This window comes from Diorhabda sublineata, chromosome 7 (genome assembly GCF_026230105.1).
Source record: "Diorhabda sublineata isolate icDioSubl1.1 chromosome 7, icDioSubl1.1, whole genome shotgun sequence".
Taxonomy (NCBI): domain Eukaryota; kingdom Metazoa; phylum Arthropoda; class Insecta; order Coleoptera; family Chrysomelidae; genus Diorhabda; species Diorhabda sublineata.
In genome coordinates, this window is record NC_079480.1 from 1,977,584 (window position 1) to 1,998,792 (window position 21,209).

A 21,209-nucleotide genomic window follows, 5' to 3' on the forward strand; every position below is an offset into this window, starting at 1 on the left:
TTTAAGAACACTCGCTGAAACACCTTCTTTCTTTTGAGTTTTTGAACACTTAAATCGGTTGAGTTGGAGAGGAGCTAGGCGCGGACATTCAATGTGGAGTTATGGATTTTTGTAGGTTTTTGACAAATTTTTCTACATTCAAAGATCTATATCTCAGGTTCTAACAAAGCTACAGATTTCGTTTTAGTTTAAGAACACTCGCTGATATACCTTCTTTCTTTTGAGTATTTGAACACTTAAATCGGTTGAGTTGGAGAGGAGCTAGGCGCGGATATTCAATGTGGAGTTATGGATTTTTGTAGGTTTTTGACAAATTTTTCTACATTCAAAGATCTATATCTCAGGTTCTAACAAAGCTACAGATTTCGTTTTAGTTTAAGAACACTCGCTGAAACATCCTCTTTCTTTTGAGTATTTGAACACTTAAATCGGTTGAGTTGGAGAGGAGCTAGGCGCGGACATTCAATGTGGAGTTATGGATTTTTGTAGGTTTTTGGCAATTTTTCTACATTCAAAGATCTATATCTCAGGTTCTAATATAGCTATAGAGTTCGTTTTGATTTAAGAACACTCGCTGAAACACCTTCTTTCTTTTGAGTATTTGAACACTTAAATCGGTTGAGTTGGAGAGGAGCTAGACGCGGACATTCAATGTGGAGTTATGGATTTTTGTAGGTTTTTGGCAATTTTTCTACATTCAAAGATCTATATCTCAGGTTCTAATACAGCTACAGATTTCGTTTTAGTTTAAGAACACTCGCTGAAACATCCTCTTTCTTTTGAGTTTTTGAACACTTAAATCGGTTGAGTTGGAGAGGAGCTAGGCGCGGACATTCAATGTGGAGTTATGGATTTTTGTAGGTTTTTGACAAATTTTTCTACATTCAAAGATCTATATCTCAGGTTCTAATACAGCTACAGATTTCGTTTTAGTTTAAGAACACTAGCTGAAACATCCTCTTTCTTTTGAGTATTTGAACACTTAAATCGGTTGAGTTGGAGAGGAGCTAGGCGCGGACATTCAATGTGGAGTTATGGATTTTTGTAGGTTTTTGACAAATTTTTCTACATTCAAAGATCTATATCTCAGGTTCTAACAAAGCTACAGATTTCGTTTTAGTTTAAGAACATTCGCTGGAACACCTTCTTTCTTTTGAGCTTTTGACCATTTAAATCGGTTGAGTTGGAGAGGAGCTAGGCGCGGATATTCAATGTGGAGTTATGGATTTTTGTAGGTTTTTGACAAATTTTTCTACATTCAAAGATCTATATCTCAGGTTCTAACAAAGCTACAGATTTCGTTTTAGTTTAAGAACACTCGCTGAAACATCCTCTTTCTTTTGAGTATTTGAACACTTAAATCGGTTGAGTTGGAGAGGAGCTAGGCGCGGACATTCAATGTGGAGTTATGGATTTTTGTAGGTTTTTGGCAATTTTTCTACATTCAAAGATCTATATCTCAGGTTCTAATATAGCTATAGAGTTCGTTTTGATTTAAGAACACTCGCTGAAACACCTTCTTTCTTTTGAGTTTTTGAACACTTAAATCGGTTGAGTTGGAGAGGAGCTAGGCGCGGACATTCAATGTGGAGTTATGGATTTTTGTAGGTTTTTGACAAATTTTTCTACATTCAAAGATCTATATCTCAGGTTCTAACAAAGCTACAGATTTCGTTTTAGTTTAAGAACACTCGCTGATATACCTTCTTTCTTTTGAGTATTTGAACACTTAAATCGGTTGAGTTGGAGAGGAGCTAGGCGCGGATATTCAATGTGGAGTTATGGATTTTTGTAGGTTTTTGACAAATTTTTCTACATTCAAAGATCTATATCTCAGGTTCTAACAAAGCTACAGATTTCGTTTTAGTTTAAGAACACTCGCTGAAACATCCTCTTTCTTTTGAGTATTTGAACACTTAAATCGGTTGAGTTGGAGAGGAGCTAGGCGCGGACATTCAATGTGGAGTTATGGATTTTTGTAGGTTTTTGGCAATTTTTCTACATTCAAAGATCTATATCTCAGGTTCTAATATAGCTATAGAGTTCGTTTTGATTTAAGAACACTCGCTGAAACACCTTCTTTCTTTTGAGTATTTGAACACTTAAATCGGTTGAGTTGGAGAGGAGCTAGACGCGGACATTCAATGTGGAGTTATGGATTTTTGTAGGTTTTTGGCAATTTTTCTACATTCAAAGATCTATATCTCAGGTTCTAATACAGCTACAGATTTCGTTTTAGTTTAAGAACACTCGCTGAAACATCCTCTTTCTTTTGAGTTTTTGAACACTTAAATCGGTTGAGTTGGAGAGGAGCTAGGCGCGGACATTCAATGTGGAGTTATGGATTTTTGTAGGTTTTTGACAAATTTTTCTACATTCAAAGATCTATATCTCAGGTTCTAATACAGCTACAGATTTCGTTTTAGTTTAAGAACACTAGCTGAAACATCCTCTTTCTTTTGAGTATTTGAACACTTAAATCGGTTGAGTTGGAGAGGAGCTAGGCGCGGACATTCAATGTGGAGTTATGGATTTTTGTAGGTTTTTGACAAATTTTTCTACATTCAAAGATCTATATCTCATGTTCTAACAAAGCTACAGATTTCGTTTTAGTTTAAGAACACTCGCTGAAACATCCTCTTTCTTTTGAGTATTTGAACACTTAAATCGGTTGAGTTGGAGAGGAGCTAGGCGCGGACATTCAATGTGGAGTTATGGATTTTTGTAGGTTTTTGGCACAATTTTTCTACATTCAAAGATCTATATCTCAGGTTCTAAAATAGCTACAGAGTTCGTTTTGGTTCAAGAACACTCGCTGAAACAACTTCTTTCTTTTGAACTTTTGACCATTTAAATCGGTTGAGTTGGACAGGAGCTAGGTGCGGACATTCAATGTGGAGTTATGGATTTTTGTAGGTTTTTGACAAATTTTTCTACATTCAAAGATCTATATCTCAGGTTCTAATATAGCTACAGGGTTCGTTCTTTTCTATTATAATGATTTCTGATACTTATTTAATGGATTCGATGCTTAACTTGTTTAAATTGTTTTAGTTTCTCAAAATTTGAAATGTTCGAGTTTCTATACAAGTTAATAGTGGGGTTGCTTTATGGTAGCGAGTAGATTATTTTTATAAACATAATTCTTAATATTCGAACGATATTTTCGGCGTACCTGTATATCCTAGTTCCTCCTTTAACGGATCAATGCAGATATCTCGTATCGAGTTTTAAATAAGGAGACGTACTTGATTAAAACGTATTCCCGGTATTCCCTCGAGGCAGCTACTAGCAATTTTCGTGAAAAAGTTGGTTGGATTAATAGTTATCCCTAAGGACATTTCCCTTCAACGTTTTAATGAGGACGCGACGTCGTCGCTAAAGGAATTTATGAATAATTCACGATAAAATCGAGGTGATAAGACAAAAACCTTATTAATGTTTAAGTACAACGAGAAGTTTAGTGTTGTTCTCTAGTTCTTGTTCGTATTTCCAACCGAAATTCAGAATTGATTAATTCGGAATTAACGAATGAGACACAAATTTGTACAGGATAGTTTACCCTCAGTCTCTGAAGACGTTAACTTGGTTATCGAAACGCGCGCCAGAGTAATTGTGAGTGTTGGTGTAGTGATGTGGTTTGAAGCTATTATTGCGTGTCAAAAATCGTCTTCTGACAATGGTTAACCCCAAATATCGGTCTCATATGGGGGTTATAATGCCTGCCTATCAGACATCATTATCAGTTTCCATATACTTTTATTTTATTTACGTATTTTAGCAAGAAATGACACAATATATTTTTTGGGTCGCAGTGTATATGATACCACAATATCCACGTACATACATATATAGGTGACACTTAAATTCCTTACTGGGGTTACCGAGAATACGTGAACTGGTAAAATTCACTACATTTGTCTTTAAAATTGCTCTGGTATGTCAGTTTTCACAGTCCTTTAAGTAATAAGAGATTAAGTATAACAAAGTTTTTTTTTTCGTATTATGTTCAATTTTGAAACTTTTACTTCTTTGTTCCTATTCGATTTTAAAGTTGAGTCGGTCGTTTTTACACTTTTAATTCGGTTTTCGAACAACGAAATCGGTGGGAGTTGTAATTCTCTATAATCACCATGTTTTAACTTGATAATCTCCAAATACTCCATTAACTAATATTTACAACGATAATTTATAGAGTTTACGTTATTTAATCTCTTCTTCTTTAATAACAACTTCGAACTAGTAAATCAATCATTCTGTGAAGACAATGGACCGAGTAAACGGATATCTATTCGAAGCGCCTTGGTTCTCAAAAACTCAAACCACTCAAAAACGAAAAAAGCACGCATTAAACGTCAAAAACGACACACAATACGTCAAAAGCTACGAATTAAACGTCAAAAATGACACACAATACGTCAAAAAGCACGCATTAAACGTCAAAAACGCACACAATACGTCAAAAACCACGCATTAAACGTCAAAAACTACGAATTAAACGTCAAAAACGACACACAATACGTCAAAAGCTACGAATTAAACGTCAAAAATGACACACAATACGTCAAAAAGCACGCATTAAACGTCAAAAACGACACACAATACGTCAAAAACCACGCATTAAACGTCAAAAATTATACTCAAGACCTTGAAAAACCACGCATTAAACGTCAAAAATTACACTCAAGACCTTGAAAAACCACGCATTAAACGTCAAAAACTACGAATTAAACGTCAAAAACGACACACAATACGTCAAAAACCACGCATTAAACGTCAAAAATTACACTCAAGACCTTGAAAAACCACGCATTAAACGTCAAAAACTACGAATTAAACGTCAAAAACGACACACAATACGTCAAAAACCACGCATTAAACGTCAAAAATTACACTCAAGACCTTGAAAAACCACGCATTAAACGTCAAAAACCACGCATTAAACGTCAAAAACGACACACAATACGTCAAAAACCACGCATTAAACGTCAAAAATTACACTCAAGACCTTGAAAAACCACGCATTAAACGTCAAAAACGACACACAATACGTCAAAAACCACGCATTAAACGTCAAAAACGACACACAATACGTCAAAAACCTCGCATTAAACGTCAAAAATTACACTCAAGACCTTGAAAAACCACGCATTAAACGTCAAAAACTACGAATTAAACGTCAAAAACGACACACAATACGTCAAAAACCACGCATTAAACGTCAAAAATTACACTCAAGACCTTGAAAAACCACGCATTAAAAGTCAAAAACGACACACAATACGTCAAAAACCACGCATTAAACGTCAAAAACGACACACAATACGTCAAAAACCACGCATTAAACGTCAAAAATTACACTCAAGACCTTGAAAAACCACGCATTAAACGTCAAAAACTACGAATTAAACGTCAAAAACGACACACAATACGTCAAAAACCACGCATTAAACGTCAAAAATTACACTCAAGACCTTGAAAAACCACGCATTAAACGTCAAAAACTACGAATTAAACGTCAAAAATGACACACAATACGTCAAAAAGCACGCATTAAACGTCAAAAACGCACACAATACGTCAAAAACCACGCATTAAACGTCAAAAACTACGAATTAAACGTCAAAAACGACACACAATACGTCAAAAGCTACGAATTAAACGTCAAAAATGACACACAATACGTCAAAAAGCACGCATTAAACGTCAAAAACGACACACAATACGTCAAAAACCACGCATTAAACGTCAAAAATTATACTCAAGACCTTGAAAAACCACGCATTAAACGTCAAAAATTACACTCAAGACCTTGAAAAACCACGCATTAAACGTCAAAAACTACGAATTAAACGTCAAAAACGACACACAATACGTCAAAAACCACGCATTAAACGTCAAAAATTACACTCAAGACCTTGAAAAACCACGCATTAAACGTCAAAAACTACGAATTAAACGTCAAAAACGACACACAATACGTCAAAAACCACGCATTAAACGTCAAAAATTACACTCAAGACCTTGAAAAACCACGCATTAAACGTCAAAAACCACGCATTAAACGTCAAAAACGACACACAATACGTCAAAAACCACGCATTAAACGTCAAAAATTACACTCAAGACCTTGAAAAACCACGCATTAAACGTCAAAAACGACACACAATACGTCAAAAACCACGCATTAAACGTCAAAAACGACACACAATACGTCAAAAACCTCGCATTAAACGTCAAAAATTACACTCAAGACCTTGAAAAACCACGCATTAAACGTCAAAAACTACGAATTAAACGTCAAAAACGACACACAATACGTCAAAAACCACGCATTAAACGTCAAAAATTACACTCAAGACCTTGAAAAACCACGCATTAAAAGTCAAAAACGACACACAATACGTCAAAAACCACGCATTAAACGTCAAAAACGACACACAATACGTCAAAAACCACGCATTAAACGTCAAAAATTACACTCAAGACCTTGAAAAACCACGCATTAAACGTCAAAAACTACGAATTAAACGTCAAAAACGACACACAATACGTCAAAAACCACGCATTAAACGTCAAAAATTACACTCAAGACCTTGAAAAACCACGCATTAAACGTCAAAAACTACGAATTAAACGTCAAAAACGACACACAATACGTCAAAAACCACGCATTAAACGTCAAAAACGACACACAATACGTCAAAAACCACGCATTAAACGTCAAAAACGACACACAATACGTCAAAAATTACGCATTAAACGGCAAAAACTACGAATTAAACGTCAAAGACGACACACAATACGTCAAAAATTACGCATTAAACGTCAAAAAATACGAATTAAACGTCAAAGACGACACACAATACGTCAAAAACCACGCATTAAACGTCAAAAATTACACTCAAGACCTTGAAAAACTACGAATTAAACGTCAAAAACGACACACAATACGTCAAAAACCACGCATTAAACGTCAAAAATTACACTCAAGACCTTGAAAAACCACGCATTAAACGTCAAAAACGACACACAATAGGTCAAAAATTACGCATTAAACGGCAAAAACTACGAATTAAACGTCAAAGACGACACACAATACGTCAAAAACCACGCATTAAACGTCAAAAATTACACTCAAGACCTTGAAAAACCACGCATTAAACGTCAAAAACGACACACAATACGTCACAAATTACGCATTAAACGGCAAAAACTACGAATTAAACGTCAAAGACGACACACAATACGTCAAAAATGACGCACTCAAACCACGGTTAAAACTTTTAAGCTTCTGTGGTTTGGATTAAGTTAACAAAGACTTATCGTAACGTAGTCGTTAACGCGAGGTTTTTCTTACAATATTCGTCAACGATGACCATGGGAAAAGAACTGCACTCAAATAAACACTTACCTAGGAGGCAGCAGAAACACAGAAAGTTGGAGAACTTTATAATCTCTTCGAGAAGATAGATCAAAAAATCTTATACCGTCAATAACATTAGAAAAATGGGATGAGTACTTCTCAAAATTATTTACAGAAACAAGGCTAAGTAAAAGACGTTTGTCGGGCACGGAAAAATCGAAAATCTCCAGGTCCGAGTCTAATAGCACCAGAGTTAATTAAAAATGGCGCTGAAAAACTTTTTTCTCATCTGCAAATGCTTTTCCAGAAGTTTATAAATGGTGAAGCGCTACCCGAAGAGTGGAAAACATCTTACATGACTACCGTATATAAAAAAGGGGCCAGAGAAAACCGCGACAACTACAGGGGACTCGCTAGCAAACCTAACCTAACCTAACCTAACCAGATGGATAACAAATAACTTGAAATACTTTGCTACGCGGATGATGTCGTACTGTTTTTGTAAACTAGAGTTTTAAATTGATAATCTACAAAAAAATAAATATCTTACTTTGTAGGCGTCCCTGATATTTATAAGAGTTTTCGTCTGTGCTACCGTTCCCGCAATCCCAACACCGAACGGTATCTTCAGCTCTTCATATCTGGAAAGTCTAATGGCTTCATCAAAGGAGGAATCATGTCGGACGTCGAACAGTTTAGCAACAAGATATTTTTCTTCTCCAGAAGATCGAGCCAAAAATAGGGAACCCCTATCGGCGTACGTAAGCATACTGACATTCTTCAAAATTTTATAACACAATACATCTATGTCGAGTTCATTTGCTACGTCTCGGATGAGTTCCATAAAAAGTTCCGATTCCTAGAAAAAAAAAAAAAAAAAGATTGATGGAAGATCCGAAAATAATACGAATAGTTAAATAACAAAGAACAAGATGGTTAGGACGCTTTTACAGAATTCCACAGCAAAGAATTATGAGAATGGAGCTGGAGCTAGCCAAAAGAGGAAGAGGATACTCAAAGAAAACATGACTACGAGAGGTGAAGCGGTATATAGAAAGCATAAGAATTATTATTTAGAGGTTAACTTGGTTCAATTGTCATAGTTCTTCCATTATCAATTGCAAAAGACAATTATGCGAGGTACAATCAATATTTCATAAATACGCGCGGTATTCGTACCAAATTAAGAAATGAAAAATAATGTTCACCCCTCGTATAACATTCATCTAACATATAACAAACCGTCAGTCCACGTGAACTCATCATCTCCACTGTTTACCAATGAAAACATCGAATCGTAAACATAATTGCATTTCTATCGATCGAAATATCTCTGCCAGGTACTTTGGAGTTGAAATATATTTTTTTATTTTGTTTTATTTGCAAAGAATTCATTTTCCTTTATGGTTTTTGCTTTAAAATTTCGTTTTCCAGAAAAAAAAACGAATAGGGTACAAAAAGGGCTCAGTTCACGTCTAGTACCCTGTTTAAACCAAACGTCGTTACAGGCAGGTACATTTAACTCGTCTATTTACGTTTTATAATTTAATATCCAGTTAATAATATTTCGATTGCCTTTTAACGAATACTTTTATAATCTGCAATTGATATTGGAAGAACTGTACCTAATCTGACATTACGTTGTTGGCAATCCCACTACAAAAACCCCCATAATCTAGTTGGCAAAGACTTCGATCCAAATCAAATATATGTTAAATTTTACGTAAGTTGATGTTTTTTGATTAAGTTATATAAATTTTAAAACCCTCGTGACAATAACTTTTCTTTGTTTTATTAATCATAATTGAAAAATTGCGTGTACCGAAAACCAATTAATGCACTATCAACATGATTTTGGAACGTTTACTCAAGCAAACTATACTAATATAGGTTATGCATGACTCCCAAGCTATTAAACTGTTTGAAATTTCTCAAGAATTCATTTACATTTCGTAGAATATACATACGAGGGCTCGGTTAGGATTGTTTCTAAAAGTAAATTATGTATAGGTACTTAGTACCCCAATCTTTTAATCGTCGCAGAGCTACGGGAGAACAACGATAACCACTATGATGATGATGATAATGATGATGATAATTCTGGTGGACACCTCTTCCGTAGGGTCGAACCTGGTGGACACCTCCTTCGTAAGGTCGGACCTGGTGGACACCTCCTTCGTAGAGTCGGACCTGATGGACATCTCCTTCGTAGGGTCGGACCTGGTGGACATCTCCTTCATAGGGTCTCGGACCTGGTGGACACCTTCTTCATAGGGTCGGACCTGGTGGACATCTCCTTCATAGGGTCGGACCTGGTGGACATCTCCTTCATAGGGTCGGACCTGGTGGACATCTCCTTCGTAGGGTCGGACCTGGTGGATATCTCCTTCATAGGGTCGGACCTGGTGGACACCTTCTTCATAGAGTCGGACCTGGTGGGCATCTCCTTCGTAGGGTTTGGACCTGGTGGACATCTGCTTCATAGTGCCAGACGTGGTGGACACCTTCTTTATACGGTCGGACCTAGTGGAACCCTCCTTCGGCTGGGAGAGTTTCGCTGAATAAATCGAAGAGCTTGGTGATAGTGAGCTCCTATCACATCCAGCGTTATTGGTCTCAAAAAGCTTGCTGAACGTTGTATTGAAATCATAAAAACGATTTCTTATAATTCGAATATGAAGGCTTGTAAATCGTCATTATTTACGAGACATTTTCACTCTATAATATTAAATACCAGAACGTGAAAGAAAAACAAGAAATTGAGAAACTTTAATATCGTCGACGCGACCTCTTGAAATCGAAGTAACCTTTCCTAAATTGCCAATGACTCTAATAGCGAAACGAGCAACCTAATCCCCGTAAGGAAACTCCTCGTCTTTCAAGAAATACCTCTAGTTGACGCTAGACACTTCCCAATTCTATTTTTTCCAGTTCTCCATCCCCCGAGGCGGGATTCGTTATCGACAAAAGAGATTGGTTTAAATGAATTTTTCTCGAGGGACGACTACTACAGATATCAGGTTATTTTTTAAAATGTATACAACTCTGAGATGTTGAGCTCGTTTTTGTAAACGAAGATTTATTCAATTATATAAAAAAAATTATCGATACGTGAATATAAAATACTTTCTTTCCCTTGCGGCGGTGATGATTCTTATTGATTCATTTCCACTACACCATCGGTGATCTGGAGGGGACTGTGTGTTTATATGCCCTAAACTGCAACTTTTGTGAGATTCGTTCCATCAAAGTAGAGCGTAAGGCGGAACAGCGCTGCTAAACGGGGCTTAAAGCAGGGTCCACACCATGCCGGGGTAGGCCGTGCGGGCTGACCCGCGGGGACGTGCCGAGCGGCCTCAAGCGGCTTCACTTACAATTAAACCTCCGACCGAAAATCCAAAATCTTCTTTGACGTCTTTTTGGGGGCTGATTCAAAGCGAGTCATAGTCGGTAATCATTTTGAAAACACTAATACTTTAAGGAAACTTTAAAAAAACTTCTAAAATGTACTCTTCAACGTAGTCACCAGTCTTGGTGTTGAAACTATAATGTAGGTAGAAACAAACCGGTCGGCTTCGTTTTCAGTGTCGTGCCGGGCCGAACGTACCCGTCCGGGTCAATCCGCCCGGCCTTCCGCGGCATAGTGTGGACCCTGCTTAACAGATTATTCAGTCTATTTTCTATTTACCATTTTCTGTCTTTTTGTCAAGAAGGCATCTAATGTAGTTTGCATTTTCCTTTTGCATTCTATCAGAAGTTGTTCATAAGAAGATAAAGCATCTTTAAAAACCTGTCTCGGTTTTGAACTCCTGTCAAAATTTGGATCATTTTCAACAAATTGGTCCAGAATTTCAGTTATAGCGGCAAAACTCTTTTTTACAAACGCCTTCGAAAGGTATTTTCGCTCTTCCTCGAAATCACTATTATCTATATTTGATAATGACCTAGTGATGACCTTGAGGTCAACACTAGAAAGACTAGCTGCTGTTTCTTTAACTATTTCTTCGACAGTCTTCACATTTACTTCATTTAAACCGGTTTGTTTTGGTAGTTCCACTATTCCTATATTTTTGGTCTTTAAATTTGGCCAAATCCCCTCCCATACTCCTTTCAAATATCTTTCTGTTATCCTATTCCAAGAAAGGTTCGTGTATTCTACACCTTTCATGCTATTGTAGTTTTCCCACTATTCTCTTATTAATTGCTTTCCTTGTCCTTCTGTTTTTCCAAAATTCTAGTCTTGGTCCATTGGTTGAATTTGGGCAGAAAGCCACCTCGATATTTGTTGGGTGGCTTTGTTCAAGTTTAACAGACGGGCAGTGAACTAATCCTGGAAAATTTTCATAGTTATTAGAGTACCAAATAAGAAATAAAATTGATTTAGATATGCCGTTCATCACTCTTGGGTTTTTGGAGTGATAAACTGAGATTTTTCGCAGCTTTACATCCTGGTGCAAACCCAAATCCCAACCATAACTATACTGTTTCGAACATCCTTTTAAATTTTGTGAAAAGTCTTATTTCCTCTTGGTTTAATGAACATAAGAAAAAACTAAGGAAGGAATGAGTAGGTAAAAGATATCTGAGTAAAAAGGAACGTGAGTAGTCTCGGCACAGATAGGCAAATACTGAATTTATTTCGAAAATATATGGACATTGTGAGTGTTGACTGTTGAGTATGTGTCTTTTTATTTAAGATAAAATGACCTCCACTTTTTGTTTTGACCTCTTTTCCCCCACAAAATCTTTTCTTTCTGTTCGCCCAAAAGATGGAGCTGAACTGTACACAAAACTTGCTCCAGAAAAGTTATTAAAAGAATCAATAAAACAGCACTAAGTAATAAACGCAAATCTGGACGTACAACAAATAAAAAGATAACCGTTGGTACAGTTCTATTATATTCAAAATTCAAAAGAAAATTGGCTCATATCTCAAAAATCTAATTTCCGAATAGATTGAAATTCAAATGAGATTCCTAACAGCATATTTGAGCCAAATAGAGATTGTGAAACTGATATAAAAATCACCTAACCTAAATAAAACTTTTATTTATTTTTCAAACCTAATAATCTGGAAGTTCGAAACGCGATTTGTCTTTTCCTCACAGCCTAAATATACGTATGAAGTGGTAAGTGGACAGTGGAAATAATTTAAGGTACAACAAAAATTAAATATTTCTCCCGAAAGTTTTTTGCCAAGCTATAGACGTACGAGGGCGGCTCAAATATAATTCAAACAAACGCTGTAGATGGCGGCGCGTCTCTAGTTTTAAACGTCGTGGTTTGATTCTGTATTAGCCGAGTCCGAGTGCCGACAGCTGTTACGCAAAGTATCGTCTCTCATTTTTTGTTGGGAAGACTCAAAAAACACGTAAATTCTTCGGCGTTAACGAAATCGATTCAGTAGTAAGTTCCTGAGTAGATCTGAAGTGTTTAAATGGGCCAAAGCGTTCAAAGATGGCCGCGAAATCGTCGTACGATCGTCGACTGCGAACCAGCATTACACCAGACTTATTTCGAAGAGACGTAGGATGAGTGCTTCTAAAAATGTCTGCTGAACTCGGCAATAGTATTGGGTACAGTCCCTCATCCACGAACATCACTGATATAGCGATGGGTACGCAAATTCTTGAACTTTGAGCGAAAATGCATGAGGATGGAAGTTTGTCGACGTTTGCTGACACTCTGGAAAGGAAAATGGCGTCTAAAGAGAGGAGAAAGAAGGAGCAAGGGGTACTAGTTAAAGCGAAGACAACCAGGTCCGCGGATAAGATTATGTACTGTATTCTGGGACCTAGAGGGAGTGCTGCACGTTGTGCAGTCTATTCCACATCGTTCTAACGTTGATTACGGCATTTTAAACGTTATAGGAAAGGTATAGAGTAATAAAATGGGGAATTCCGTCCACTTCGGCTCAATTTCGGTGTCGGCCATAGTTGTAGGTCTTGAAATATCGTGTGGGTAGGATTATACCTTCAAATTATTCCCTTCTCCTCGCCACATACCTTTCCATAGATCGAAATAGCGCTGGAAGTCTTCTTTGGTGACGGCCTTTAGGAGCAGCTCTGCCGTTTTTTGCTTTATCGCTTCTATCGACTCAAATCGGGTCCCCTTTCAAGCAGAAAAAGTCGCACGGTACCAAATCGGATGAGTACGATGGGTAATTGAGCACTGGAGTACTTTACTGGCCAAATACTGCTTCGCAGATAGCGCGTTATGGGCGGATGCGTTGTTCTGGTGTAAAATCCACGAGTTGTTCTTCCACGTTTTGACGTACTTGCCAAAACTGACAAATAGTAAGTCTAGTTGACAGTCTGACCCTCTGGAACCCATTCAGTCGTCACGATACCGTTAATAGCGAAAAAAACGATCAAAATTCGCTCTAATTTTGATTTGCCCGCACTAAAGCGCTTACACCAGTCAAAAACACGCGCACGAGATAGAGAATTGTCCCCATAGGCCTCTGGCAACAATTTATAGCAATCGGCTAGAGTTTCTTCATGAAACTTTCCTAACAAAATGAAAAAAACGCAATTTTTTGTTGACTTACAACTACAAAACTGATGTGTAAAGTTATTTTGATTTGTCGAACGTTTCGAATGCCCCTCGTATTCACACAGCTCCATCTAATACTCACCTCCAAAGATTCATAATTATATTCAGGACGGATATTTTGTAGTTGTTGATTATTGTTCGCCGGAGACGCCGCTAACCAAAGTTGGAATATATCAGATGAAATATTCGAATTTTTGGTTAAGTCGTGCTCCGTTTCTGGCAACAGAGCTTTCTGTACACGTTGCTTTAAATCTTGAGAAGCATGATCCCTCAACCACCTGAAATATATAATGACGTTTAGAAAAAAATTGAAAGCTAGATACCGAACATTCATTACAAATTCACAACCCCCTGTATACAATTTGGAACGTACATAGTGCTGGTTTAATCGAAAACCTTCGAGATACAAACTACGTACTACAAAAAAAAGTATACTACTGAAATCATCGATAATCTTTCAATGTTTAGAATACGTATGTTACCCAAAATTAGTGAAGCCCCAAATAATTTGCGTATATGTTTTTTGTTAATTTGAGTATTACGTATTTCAATTCAGTTATTTTTTCATAATCTAGATATATATGTCGCAGGTGTATTATCAATGCCGTGACATCACGAACTGTCAAAATCAGCTGATGCCCATTCAAATATGGCCGCAGTGGGGTAAACAAACGATTCTACTGTAAGTGACTATATGGAGTTGGATTTTCGATCTGATTATTCCCAGTTTTATTGCGAAACGGTACTTAAGGGCGAAATTTCCTTTCCGTAAACGTGGCTTAGTTGTCTTATTTTGACTATGCAGTGTTTTGTTTTTTAATGTAGTCAAGCGATAAATATAGTCTGGAACTCAAGTATATTGGAAAATGACCGGGAATCCGACAAAAGCTATGAAAAGGGTTAATTCCACCGTATTTATGAAGTACTTTGAATCCATGAAACAAAAAGCAATACAAAAAAAATCTAAGAAAAGCTATACCGGGGTATATACGAAAAAATCAATTGTTTACCCCACGGCCGCCAGTTTGACGTAGATCAGCTGTTTTCTTAGATTGCTTATATGGAGTGTAATTCTTCTTTTTTCAATCTTTATCGGATATATCGGAAATTCGGCAACGTTTTTATCTTCTTTCCTAAATCAATATTGAGGTCTTGTATATTGTAGCCAACCACATTTTTCCTTATTTGGTGGATAGAATTTTGTAACTGAAAAGAAAACTTTTTTCCAACATCAAAGAGAGAATTAATTTTCAAAGAACTCTTAATTAAATTGTTATTGTAAGAAAATGGAAACCTTATTCGTGGAAATATAAATTAGAGTATTTGAATGGAGCTGAAATTGCGCACATAATTCTAATACAATAATCTTGTACCCTCTTCATTTCTTCCACAGTAACAAAGTTCTTTTTCAGAGAAAAAATTGAATCATAATAAAAGCCAAAAAGGGTTTTAGCTTAGGTTTAATCAATTTAAAATGACACAGTGTCCGTTCTGTCGGGTTAATAATGTGGGTGAATGTGGGTAAATTTATTCCCTTGCGTTCTGAGTATTTTGCTGCCCGCGAAGAGTTTCAAATTAATCTTCAATTGCAGTTCGTAGATCAGAAGGGATGCAAAACTTTGGAGGAGTTTGGCTATTCTTTCGTTAGTTGTTGCAGATACCAGATAACGGCGCGTCGACAACAGAGCCCGTTTTTAAGAATTTCTGATTCGGAAATTGTTATTGAAATTCGGTGAACATAGTTTCGTAATCTTACGAGTTCTTCCGCAGGTACGATCTTACAAAAAAACCAATTCTCGAACTATCGTGAAATTTTGTCGGTTATTAATTATGAAAAAGCGTCTACTGGACGAGCACGTGTTATCATGACACAAAGACAACTGTCCGGAGCACGAATATGCCTCGTTTTAATCTTTTTCGACAACGATGCCAGATTTATGAGCGTTGTCGGACTTATGCCGATTTTTCGAAAACATTGTCGAAATCTGTATTGTAATGTTGGTTTATGAAGTAATAGTTGTTTATGAATCTAACACAATTCATTTCAATGTATTTGTTTTTGACTTGCTACCTGCATATCGACAATAATTATCTCTGAAAATTGTCAATAACAGAGTAAACGGTAACAGGGCCGTACTTTAAGATGTTTATTTGAATTTTTTGGAATTATACATTGGAAATATGGTAAAACCGATTGTAGTTAGGTTGTATTGATCACAATTATATTTATGAATGTCTATTCCATGTTTATTTCAGTATCACTGATGTCCACATAGGTTTTAATAACCAAAGGGATAATAGAAAAATTTAATTTAGGTAGAAATTTTGTTTTAATTGTATAATATATGGATTTTTTCTATTTTATTATTAACTAAAGAATATTTTAACAAATTTGCTACATTTCACGTATTTAACATGTATGAAAAATTTTATTATGCATGATATCAAACGTTCTATATCATTTCGCCGACTTGGCAACTCTGTATTTCTTCTATAAGATCGTTGAGAAAATATTTTGCTGTTTTTTCGAAAATAATATCAGAATTCATCAAATTAAGCTTAGAAAATGTGATTTATGAAACAAATGGAAGTAGAAAAGCAAATTTTGAACGATTTTAGTCCAAATAAAGCTCAGGAAAATCATTTTTCGGTTAAATTATTCTTAGAAAAGCCGCTACCACCACCAAATCTCCCTTAAAACAATTTTTTTCGCACACTTAAACTCTGAAAAACAAATTTTGACTAAATCAAGCTCTGGAAAATCATTTTTCGGTTAAATTATTCTTAGAAAAACCCCTACCACCACCAAATCTCCCTTAAAACAATTTTTTTCACACACTTAAACTCTGAAAAACAAATTTTGACTAAAATAAGCTCTGGAAAATCATTTTTCGGTTAAATTATTCTTAGAAAAACCCCTACCACCACCAAATCTCCCTTAAAACAATTTTTTTCACACACTTAAACTCTGAAAAACAAATTTTGACTAAATCAAGCTCTGGAAAATCATTTTTCGGGTAAATTATTCTTAGAAAAACCCCTACCACCACCAAATCTCCCTTAAAACAATTTTTTTCACGCACTTAAACTCTGAAAAACAAATTTTGACTAAATCAAGCTCTGGAAAATCATTTTTCGGTTAAATTATTCTTAGAAAAACCCCTACCACCACCAAATCTCCCTTAAAACAATTTTTTTCGCACACTTAAACTCTGAAAAACAAATTTTGACTAAATCAAGCTCTGGAAAATCATTTTTCGGGTAAATTATTCTTAGAAAAACCCCTACCACCACCAAATCTCCCTTAAAACAATTTTTTTCACGCACTTAAACTCTGAAAAACAAATTTTGACTAAATCAAGCTCTGGAAAATCATTTTTCGGTTAAATTATTCTTAGAAAAACCCCTACCACCACCAAATCTCCCTTAAAACAATTTTTTTCACGCACTTAAACTCTGAAAAACAAATTTTGACTAAATCAAGCTCTGGAAAATCATTTTTCGGTTGAATTATTCTTAGAAAAACTCCTACCACCACCAAATCTCCCTTAAAACAATTTTTTTCACGCACTTAAACTCTGAAAAACAAATTTTGACTAAATCAAGCTCTGGAAAATCATTTTTCGGTTGAATTATTCTTAGAAAAACTCCTACCACCACCAAATCTCCCTTAAAACAATTTTTTTCACGCACTTAAACTCTGAAAAACAAATTTTGACTAAATCAAGCTCTGGAAAATCATTTTTCGGTTAAATTATTCTTAGAAAAACTCCTACCACCACCAAATCTCCCTTAAAACAATTTTTTTCACGCACTTAAACTCTGAAAAACAAATTTTGACTAAATCAAGCTCTGGAAAATCATTTTTCGGTTAAATTATTCTTAGAAAAACTCCTACCACCACCAAATCTCCCTTAAAACAATTTTTTTCGCACACTTAAACTCTGAAAAACAAATTTTGACTAAATCAAGCTCTGGAAAATCATTTTTCGGTTAAATTATTCTTAGAAAAACTCCTACCACCACCAAATCTCCCTTAAAACAATTTTTTTCACGCACTTAAACTCTGAAAAACAAATTTTGACTAAATCAAGCTCTGGAAAATCATTTTTCGGTTAAATTATTCTTAGAAAAACTCCTACCACCACCAAATCTCCCTTAAAACAATTTTTTTCACGCACTTAAACTCTGAAAAACAAATTTTGACTAAATCAAGCTCTGGAAAATCATTTTTCGGTTGAATTATTCTTAGAAAAACTCCTACCACCACCAAATCTCCCTTAAAACAATTTTTTTCACGCACTTAAACTCTGAAAAACAAATTTTGACTAAATCAAGCTCTGGAAAATCATTTTTCGGTTAAATTATTCTTAGAAAAACTCCTACCACCACCAAATCTCCCTTAAAACAATTTTTTTCACGCACTTAAACTCTGAAAAACAAATTTTGACTAAATCAAGCTCTGGAAAATCATTTTTCGGTTAAATTATTCTTAGAAAAACTCCTACCACCACCAAATCTCCGTTAAAACAATTTTTTTCACGCACTTAAACTCTGAAAAACAAATTTTGACTAAATCAAGCTCTGGAAAATCATTTTTCGGTTAAATTATTCTTAGAAAAACTCCTACCACCACCAAATCTCCGTTAAAACAATTTTTTTCACGCACTTAAACTCTGAAAAACAAATTTTGACTAAATCAAGCTCTGGAAAATCATTTTTCGGTTGAATTATTCTTAGAAAAACTCCTACCACCACCAAATCTCCCTTAAAACAATTTTTTTCACGCACTTAAACTCTGAAAAACAAATTTTGACTAAATCAAGCTCTGGAAAATCATTTTTCGGTTAAATTATTCTTAGAAAAACTCCTACCACCACCAAATCTCCCTTAAAACAATTTTTTTCACGCACTTAAACTCTGAAAAACAAATTTTGACTAAATCAAGCTCTGGAAAATCATTTTTCGGTTAAATTATTCTTAGAAAAACTCCTACCACCACCAAATCTCCCTTAAAACAATTTTTTTCACGCACTTAAACTCTGAAAAACAAATTTTGACTAAATCAAGCTCTGGAAAATCATTTTTCGGTTAAATTATTCTTAGAAAAACTCCTACCACCACCAAATCTCCCTTAAAACAATTTTTTTCACGCACTTAAACTCTGAAAAACAAATTTTGACTAAATCAAGCTCTGGAAAATCATTTTTCGGTTGAATTATTCTTAGAAAAACTCCTACCACCACCAAATCTCCCTTAAAACAATTTTTTTCACGCACTTAAACTCTGAAAAACAAATTTTGACTAAATCAAGCTCTGGAAAATCATTTTTCGGTTAAATTATTCTTAGAAAAACTCCTACCACCACCAAATCTCCCTTAAAACAATTTTTTTCACGCACTTAAACTCTGAAAAACAAATTTTGACTAAATCAAGCTCTGGAAAATCATTTTTCGGTTAAATTATTCTTAGAAAAACTCCTACCACCACCAAATCTCCGTTAAAACAATTTTTTTCACGCACTTAAACTCTGAAAAACAAATTTTGACTAAATCAAGCTCTGGAAAATCATTTTTCGGTTAAATTATTCTTAGAAAAACTCCTACCACCACCAAATCTCCGTTAAAACAATTTTTTTCACGCACTTAAACTCTGAAAAACAAATTTTGACTAAATCAAGCTCTGGAAAATCATTTTTCGGTTGAATTATTCTTAGAAAAACTCCTACCACCACCAAATCTCCCTTAAAACAATTTTTTTCACGCACTTAAACTCTGAAAAACAAATTTTGACTAAATCAAGCTCTGGAAAATCATTTTTCGGTTAAATTATTCTTAGAAAAACTCCTACCACCACCAAATCTCCCTTAAAACAATTTTTTTCACGCACTTAAACTCTGAAAAACAAATTTTGACTAAATCAAGCTCTGGAAAATCATTTTTCGGTTAAATTATTCTTAGAAAAACTCCTACCACCACCAAATCTCCCTTAAAACAATTTTTTTCACGCACTTAAACTCTGAAAAACAAATTTTGACTAAATCAAGCTCTGGAAAATCATTTTTCGGTTAAATTATTCTTAGAAAAACTCCTACCACCACCAAATCTCCCTTAAAACAATTTTTTTCACGCACTTAAACTCTGAAAAACAAATTTTGACTAAATCAAGCTCTGGAAAATCATTTTTCGGTTGAATTATTCTTAGAAAAACTCCTACCACCACCAAATCTCCCTTAAAACAATTTTTTTCACGCACTTAAACTCTGAAAAACAAATTTTGACTAAATCAAGCTCTGGAAAATCATTTTTCGGTTAAATTATTCTTAGAAAAACTCCTACCACCACCAAATCTCCCTTAAAACAATTTTTTTCACGCACTTAAACTCTGAAAAACAAATTTTGACTAAATCAAGCTCTGGAAAATCATTTTTCGGTTGAATTATTCTTAGAAAAACTCCTACCACCACCAAATCTCCCTTAAAACAATTTTTTTCACGCACTTAAACTCTGAAAAACAAATTTTGACTAAATCAAGCTCTGGAAAATCATTTTTCGGTTAAATTATTCTTAGAAAAACTCCTACCACCACCAAATCTCCCTTAAAACAATTTTTTTCACGCACTTAAACTCTGAAAAACAAATTTTGACTAAATCAAGCTCTGGAAAATCATTTTTCGGTTGAATTATTCTTAGAAAAACTCCTACCACCACCAAATCTCCCTTAAAACAATTTTTTTCACGCACTTAAACTCTGAAAAACAAATTTTGACTAAATCAAGCTCTGGAAAATCATTTTTCGGTTAAATTATTCTTAGAAAAACTCCTACCACCACCAAATCTCCCTTAAAACAATTTTTTTCACGCACTTAAACTCTGAAAAACAAATTTTGACTAAATCAAGCTCTGGAAAATCATTTTTCGGTTAAATTATTCTTAGAAAAACTCCTACCACCACCAAATCTCCCTTAAAACAATTTTTTTCGCACACTTAAACTCTGAAAAACAAATTTTGACTAAATCAAGCTCTGGAAAATCATTTTTCGGTTGAATTATTCTTAGAAAAACTCCTACCACCACCAAATCTCCCTTAAAACAATTTTTTTCACGCACTTAAACTCTGAAAAACAAATTTTGACTAAATCAAGCTCTGGAAAATCATTTTTCGGTTAAATTATTCTTAGAAAAACTCCTACCACCACCAAATCTCCCTTAAAACAATTTTTTTCACGCACTTAAACTCTGAAAAACAAATTTTGACTAAATCAAGCTCTGGAAAATCATTTTTCGGT

General features: G+C 35.1%; 1 protein-coding gene across 1 annotated transcript in view; it reads right to left on the minus strand.

Moving 5' to 3' along the window:
• The window catches only part of LOC130446490 (cGMP-specific 3',5'-cyclic phosphodiesterase), a 77,670-nt gene that overhangs the window by 50,922 nt on the left and 5,539 nt on the right, over positions 1-21,209 (minus strand). Inside the window, exons 2-3 of the mRNA XM_056782786.1 lie at positions 14,004-14,199; positions 7,917-8,225 (exon numbers count right to left, since the gene is read on the minus strand). Of these exons, the coding sequence (XP_056638764.1) occupies positions 7,917-8,225; positions 14,004-14,199 (505 nt within the window). The remainder of the gene's footprint in view (positions 1-7,916; positions 8,226-14,003; positions 14,200-21,209) is intronic.